At 45.2% G+C, this 7,509-nt stretch overlaps 1 protein-coding gene across 1 annotated transcript; it reads right to left on the bottom strand.

Moving 5' to 3' along the window:
• Positions 1–425: 425 nt before the first annotated feature.
• On the bottom strand, positions 426–6,979 carry sost (sclerostin). The gene is made up of 2 exons (XM_049564475.1): positions 6,547–6,979; positions 426–3,686 (listed from the first exon to the last, which is right to left on the bottom strand). The coding sequence occupies exons 1-2, from the start codon at positions 6,806–6,808 to the stop codon at positions 3,274–3,276; spliced, it is 675 nt and encodes a 224-aa protein (XP_049420432.1). The 5' UTR covers positions 6,809–6,979; the 3' UTR covers positions 426–3,273.
• Positions 6,980–7,509: the final 530 nt, after the last annotated feature.

Below are 7,509 nucleotides of genomic sequence, written 5' to 3'. Positions count from 1 at the left end.
TAGCAAGGTCTGACGTAATGCAGGGATGTTTTAAAATTATTGAAACAGTCTATCAAAACACATGCATACTTTTTTGTAGCTTAAAACCTTTTGGTTACGTGTCCCCTGTACATCTTCAGAACTACTTTTTCTCCGGTAAGCTACGGGCCATTTCTCAGAGCAGGAGGCTCGTTGAGAGTAGTGACACCGTCACATCAGAGCTACAGATGGTCAGCGTTTCACACAACTTCATGTCCAAAAACCTGAACTATCACTTTAATAAACATCCTGCCTATGGGTTCCCACAGACGGAGTTAAACCACGTCTGTGTACATCTACATTACACTGTTATAAACCATTTATTAAATGTCGATATGCTGCTCATAAATACATCACATTGAAATAAAATGATAACAAATACGCCGTCTCTTTCAAATATATCTGCCTTTACTTTATTCATGTTCTGTACAGTTTCTCATTCTCCACAGTCTCTATCATACTATATGACAATAATGGCTATCATTTACTACAAAAGGTTGCATAAATAATTTAAATGTGGAAATAAAAAATAAATATGCAGTTCATTCTTTATAACAGTCCTTCTTTTGTGTCTGCAGGAAACAACCCGGCCCCTCCCTGCGTCTCTTTAAACACCCCATCAGGTGAGGGCGCCGCTGCAGTGGAACCACACAGGTATGATATGTACAATCACAGCTCTCAGCGTACAGCCCAGCCGCCACGGGAAATGTTGGCACTGTACGTTTCTGCAATCCACATGTTACATTTGTACGTTTTATATGTATCGTATCAACATCTCTGACGTAGTATATGAGATGACTTTGTCATTGGTAGGTGGAGGGGATGGAGGCGAGATGACTGCCAAACTGCAGACAACCGTTTGAGACCAACAAACATGAGACAGATTGTGTTTTATTTAGACTTTGATGTGTTTCCAGCTGCTTTTTAGCCACTAAACACACTTTCTTAGCAATCTGTTGCTGTTTTTTCATAGTGCCATGGAAACATCACCACGTTTCCTGCCAGTATAGTGCCGTGAAAAGCAGCTTTTTTTTAGTGTGACATTGCTGCGTTTCCAGTCGGGATTGTGCTACGAAAAATGGTTGTTTTTTTTCCAAAACATCGCCGCAGCTCTTGCCAGGATAGAGCCACAAAATGCGCCAGTTTTTTACCGAGACACTGCTGCATTTCAAGCGTGTATAGTGCCACGGAAAGTGGTTGTTTATTACCGAGAAATTGCCGCATTGCCTGCTGGGACAGTGCTACCAAAGCGGCTGTTTTTTACCGAGATTTCACGGTTTACTGCTAAGATCCTGCCACAAAAAGCAGTTGTTTTATACCATGACATCCCTGCATTTCTAGCCAGGATTGTGCCACAAAAACAGTTGAAGAAATCCCCACATTTCCTGCTGGAATTGTGCCACAAAAAGTGGGCATTTCTTACCAAAACATCACCACAGTTCTTGCCAGGATAGAGCCACAAAAAACAAAAAATTTTTTTACCTAGACATTGCTGCATTTCTACCTGGGACAATGAAAAAAAATTACTTGTTTTTACCAGGTCATCGCTGCGTTTCCTGCCAAGATAGTGGCATGAAAAGCAGTTGTTTTTCAACCATTACATCACTGCATTTCCAGTGGGGATAGTGCTACGAAAATTGGTTGTTTTTTACCGAAACATTGCTGCCTTCTCTGCCAGGATTGTGGTATTTTAAGCCGAAACATGATCTTCTCCATAACCAAGGTGTTTTTGTGCCTAAATATAACCACACTTTGACCACAGCGTTCTTGAAGACACGTAAAGTTTCAGTATATCCTCTACATAATAACGTACAAATGTGTAACGTGTCCATGGTTTGCAGAAACGTACTATGCCAACATTTGTTCAGGCCACTGGGTTGCAGCTTCCACGACAAACCTCTTCCAGTTGCTATTTCAAATCATATAATCGGGAAAAGATGCAAACATTGTCAGTACAGTTTAGACAACCAAAAACAATAATCAGGAAGCAATATGAGCAGAAAAAACGAGGGACAATATGCGGAAACATCGTGGGTATTCTTCATGAAGTATACAGTCCCATAGCTGAGGAAGGAGGTTGTGTTGTCTGCGGCGGGGCCAGATTCAGTCAATACAATGATAAAAACTGTTTCCATTATGCTATTATTATTCCTATGTTTCCTGTTTGAGCTATTTACAGACTGGGAGCAGAGAGGGAGTGGAAGTGTCTCAAACACAACGGATGGATTCTGGCAGTGGATGGTTGATCGCTGCTCTGTTTGGCCCGTTACAAAAGAATTCCGGTGTGGGCGTGCTGGAGGAACGCTTTGCCCCTAGGTAACAACACAACCACGCTCAATTTTCTGATGCCTCCTACACACATGTGCACTTTTTTTCTGTCCAGCAAACAGGAACTGTTTAGAGGAAATGGCTTTTTATGACTCAAATAGCACAGGAATGAGCTCATTTAGTAATTAAGAGGAGTCACAGGAATGTCCAGTGCCCCCGTGGTGTCAAAATTGCTTCTCCGCTCCGTTTCTCTGTCTCTCCTGACTCTTTGTATCTAGTCGTGGGAACTGCTGTAACTGACAGGCCTGGTTGGGGCTGCAGCAGCGTGGGGAGTGCTGTGGGGCTGTCCTGATGAGTGAGGCCTTTAGTGGGCTGTCAGAGAGCTGCCTGGACCGCCGCGCAGGCCAGGGCCCTCTCAAAACCCTGTCAACATCCCACCGTCAGAGCCCCCAGAGCTGCCACCATCTCCTCCACACACACACACAGCCAAAAGGAGATGGATTACAACCACTCTGGAGCGAAGATACACCTTTTCAGCTTTAAACAGAGGCCGTGCTGTGGCGTAACTCTGCATCCGCTGGATGTTTGTACAGATGGGCTCGAAGCCTCGGGGAGGTCTTCTCATTAAATGAAATCTGTTTGCGTGGAGGACGAGCCCTGGGAGGTTTGGAGCTGCTGGGGTGATCAGATACTTGTTTCATATGATCCAACACGGTGCTACATCTCCTGACCAGTCACAGTTGTGGCGAGCCCCCGGCGCTGACTCATTCTGTCATGCAAATAAGCAGCAACGTTCACAAATATGCTGACAAGAGGCTGAAAAAGAAAAGACTGATGACTTAGAACCAGCCCAGCAATTAGCTTATGCATTCGCTCTCTTTGAAATTTCTTTTGCATCTCCTCCCTATCTGGAGGAGATATGTTGTGTTGTGTAACGTGTGTGTGAGTGTGCTTTGGTGTTTGTCCTTCTGATGCTGGCGAGGAGCATCAGTACGAGTTGCCCGTCAGTGTCGGCGTGTTGTTCTTGCTCCGGTCCTGAGACAAACGACTGTGCTTCTTGTTGCGTTGCGTCTTGGGGACCTCCTTGGCCTCTGATTGGTTGTGGTGGGGCCTGAAGCGCTTGCACTTGCAGGAGGTGACTATGCGGATTTTGTAAGTCCGAGTGTTGCCGTTGGGACACTGCAGCTGGACCCTCCTTGTCCGGGAGTGGGCCGGGATGCAGCGGTAGTCCGAAGCGTTGCCCCTCCACCACTTGCCGCGGCCGATGGAGTTTGGCATGAGGTGTGCCGGCATGCACTGGCCCGAACACACCAGCTCCTTCACAGGCTTGGCACTGCGGCAAGACCCGTCGGTGATGTAACGGGTGGAGCGCAGCTCCCGACAGCTCAGCTCCGAGGCACCTGGGTTGAAGAGCAGAATATCACAGTTACACTCGTGGCCTCAGCCCAAAACAAACACTTTGAAGTGCGGCACGCTGGAGTGGACATTCTGCAGGTTAACTGCCTCGACACTGCAGCTGTGTCTGATTCCAGTATGTGCAAATTTCTCTGATTCTGTTTATCTCAACATGAACTCTCCAATTGTGGGTGAAAACAACACAAGCCAGAGACAAACGGAGCAGGCAGCAGCGTTTCACTCTGATCCTCACATGTTATGAGACACAAAAGTGCAGCCGAAAAATGCACTTTCACAAATAACTTAACAATGTGTGCATTTAGGAGAAGATCATATCAGAGTTTCTGAATTTGATTCATGGTGCGATCATTAGCTGACGATGGGGCTTGACAAAGAGATCCAGCTGGCAGCAATCAGCTGATAGCAAATCCAGACCAGAGGGCCATTAAACAGCTCAATCAAACCTAATGGAGGTTTGGGCTGGAAGGAAAAGCTGGCATTCAGCGCCGGCCCTCAGGAAATGTATGTGGTGATGGAGGAGTAAATAGCTGTCTGGTTATTTTAACGCAACCGTACAGTTCTGAACAAACTGGACATCTGCCAGACTGATTTGAGACGACGCGCTCGGCCTGTAATCCAACACTTCAGCCGCAGCTTTTTAACAGCCGCACGCATGAGTTATTGTCCCGTGTTTTTTTACAAGCAGTGTGTAAAAAAGGGGCAAAGGAACTGTCGGTTAAGAAATGATACACTCTGTGAGGGATCTGTTTTCCTCTGTGGCTTTCTTTGCAAAAAAGGGCTGAACAAAGGATTTATGTGAGGTGACTTCCTTTTTTTTCTCCTCCCCATGAGAACCTGATCTTGTGTTATTCTGTGGCCGCCGCCGAAGGGACCACAATGCCTACAGCGCGCACTGGACAGCGGTTTGCACCAATTACCAGCAGTGAAGTCAGGTTGTCTTGTTCAACGAGTGTTTGTTGTAATCCAGTCTCGCTGTGTCTTTTCCACTACATTTCCTGTTCTGCTCTCCACTGTCAGCCTGAAAAAGTCATTACTAATGATGGTGGCCTGCACGCTAGACTACTGTACAGTTGCGTGAGCTGTGCTGCTCCCTTGGCGGCGAGAGACGAGCCCTGGGAGAGGGCTGGAGGGAAGCCAGGCAGTGGTCAAAGCCTCGGCTGTGACCCCCACAGGGAGGACGAGCAGGACGCCCCGGGACAAAAGCTGAGAGATGGATGAAGAGAATAATCCGGGAGATTTCGTCTCCCTGTGTGAACCTCAACACATACGCTGCTTATCCATATGAAAACAAGAGGACGTGCTTTTCCACTCTCATTTTTTTTGGGAGACTTTTAGAGAATAAAATGATCATGATATTGTTTAATGTGTGGATTTGCGGACACAAACCAGCCACACTAACACATCCTGACTCGCTGATTCCTCCTTTTGTCAGCTGCTCCTCTAATTCAACCAATCATCTCCTCCTCCTCTGAGTTCTCGTGATTAAATGAAATCTGTGAAAATATCGCACCACCCATGTTGAATCCATGAGCGTGAGATTGCTCTACACGCACCGCTCGATCAGAACCTACACAGGCCACAGGTGGGAATCATTCTCAGAAGGCAGTGTTGCATTTAAAAAGCAATTTCTAACCCCCCCCCTACACTCCAAAAAAAAAGACATCCCCTGAAGAACAAACTGCAGGGTTTGGTGGACATGTTGATGCAATCAAATGGTTATAGTGTAAGTAGAGCTTGACTAATAGTATAAAGAGAGGAGGAAATAACCTGGAAGACAACGTGAAAAGAGCCCCGATGTCTCTGTGAACGCTCCACTTCAGATTGTGTACGGGAAGGAACCACAAGAATGTGCCGCTCTCGCCACCCTCGACTCTGGCAGCGGATTAAGCAAGAAAACACACTTCCCACACACAAGAGCTGCTCTTAATCAGGGAATCGGTGTGAGGAGAAAGTCAAACGAGAAGGCGGGTTGTCTTTGTGCAAGTGATTCTTTTTCACTACAAGGAACTATAATGGGTAAAACTACAGTCTCCTACTCTGCACCTAAAGATCTAGAATTAGAAACACTTACATCCATCATGAATTCAAGGGCATCATAAAGAATGTGGTGACGGAGACAAGTGCCACCATGTTTGAATAGCTGTTGTTTTATTGTGGATTTGTGGATTTTATATTGTATTTGTTGCATTTTAAATGTAATTTGATTGGCTGCTACCTCGGCCAGGTGTCTCATGTAAAAGATTTTAAGTCTCAATGGGACTGTTTAAATAAAGGTGAAATAAATAAATAAAAAACAAAAAGATTAAATTCTTGAAATGCCAATCAGGTGTAATGAAACCATTTTGACCAAAAAATACAAAATTCAGTGACAGGAAAACCTGTCAAATGTATTATTTAGTTTTATTATCAATTCTTTTTTTTTTTTTGGACAAAATTTAGATTTTTATTTTAATTTTTTTTTGCAAGCTCAACATGACAGTCTGAACCACAAGTCCAACAAATATTGACTTTTTTTTTAAATTTAAAACAGAAAATATATTTTTAATAAAATAAAATGAAAAAATTAAAATAATTGATTATAATAGCATAATAATGATAATAAATTAATAATACTACTAATATTAATAATTTAAAAATAATTTTTAACGCTCTCGCGCTTTTGTGCACGTCGCTTGCTACGGGGTGACACACTTTACGCACGAGGCCTCAAGTTAAGGGTCAAATAAAATAAATAAAATATAAAAAAATAATATAAATATTACACCGGCTTTATTTTCCTTATAAGCTAGCTCAAACGTGTCACCTGTATTTTAATTTTAATATATAATAAACTTGAGCACTTACTGTAGGAGACAGTGTTGGCCGTCCTACCGCCGCTCTTCGCCCTGTTGTTCATACTGTTGTTGTTGTTGTTGTTGTTGTTGTTGCCGTCGTTAAACGCCGGTAGTACCGTCTCGTGAGGTGTCCGAGTATTCTCCCTGTACTCCGGTAAGATCTCCGTGCCCCCGTTCTTTAGTACCCTCCAGCCCCTGACGGCGGTGCAGCATCCCTGGAGCAGCAGCAGCAGCACCGAGCTGGAGACGAGCAGCGCCACAGACACCTGCATGCTGTCGGTCCGTGTGCGTGTGTGAGTGTCCGCGTGGAAATGAAGTCAGAGACGCGCGAGGAGGGTTAGAAAGACTCACGCGATAAGGAGACAGAGACAGAGATGCCCGCCTGGATAAGTTGGTGAGGTCCTCCCTCTGTGCACGAGGCGCACGCGGTATTTAAGGCTCCGCGAGTTCCCGTCAAAGATGATAATTAAGCTCTTACACGGAGTGGGCGGGGCCACGGCTTCATTCAGAAAGCACGAGGGAGAGGAGTGGGAGAGGAGAGAGGACAGGAGTAAGGAGAGGAGGAGAATAGAAAGGAAAGGAGGAAAAAAGAGGAGAGGGAGAGGAAAGTAAGGAGAGGAGGACAGAATAAAGGAGAGGAGGGGGAGAAGGGAGAGAAGAGGAGTAAAGAGAGGAGAAGAATAGAAAGGAGAGAAGGAGAAACTAAAGGAGGAGAGGAGAGGAGGAGAAAAGAAAGTAGAGAAGGAGAAGGGAGGAGAAGGAGAGGAGAAGAGTAAAGAGAGGGAGGAAAGTGGAGGATAAGAGGAGAAAATAAGGGAGAGGAGTGGGAGAGGAGAGGAAGACAAGAGTTAGGAGAGGAGGAGAAAATAAGGGAGAGGAGGGGGAGAGGAGGAGAAAATAAGAGAGAGGAGGAGACAAAAAGGAGAGAAGGAGAAGGGAGGAGAGGGAGAGCAGAAGAGTAAGGAGAGGGAGG

This window comes from Epinephelus fuscoguttatus, linkage group LG20 (genome assembly GCF_011397635.1).
Source record: "Epinephelus fuscoguttatus linkage group LG20, E.fuscoguttatus.final_Chr_v1".
NCBI lineage: Eukaryota > Metazoa > Chordata > Actinopteri > Perciformes > Serranidae > Epinephelus > Epinephelus fuscoguttatus.
This window is presented reverse-complemented; position numbering and strand designations above follow the sequence as displayed.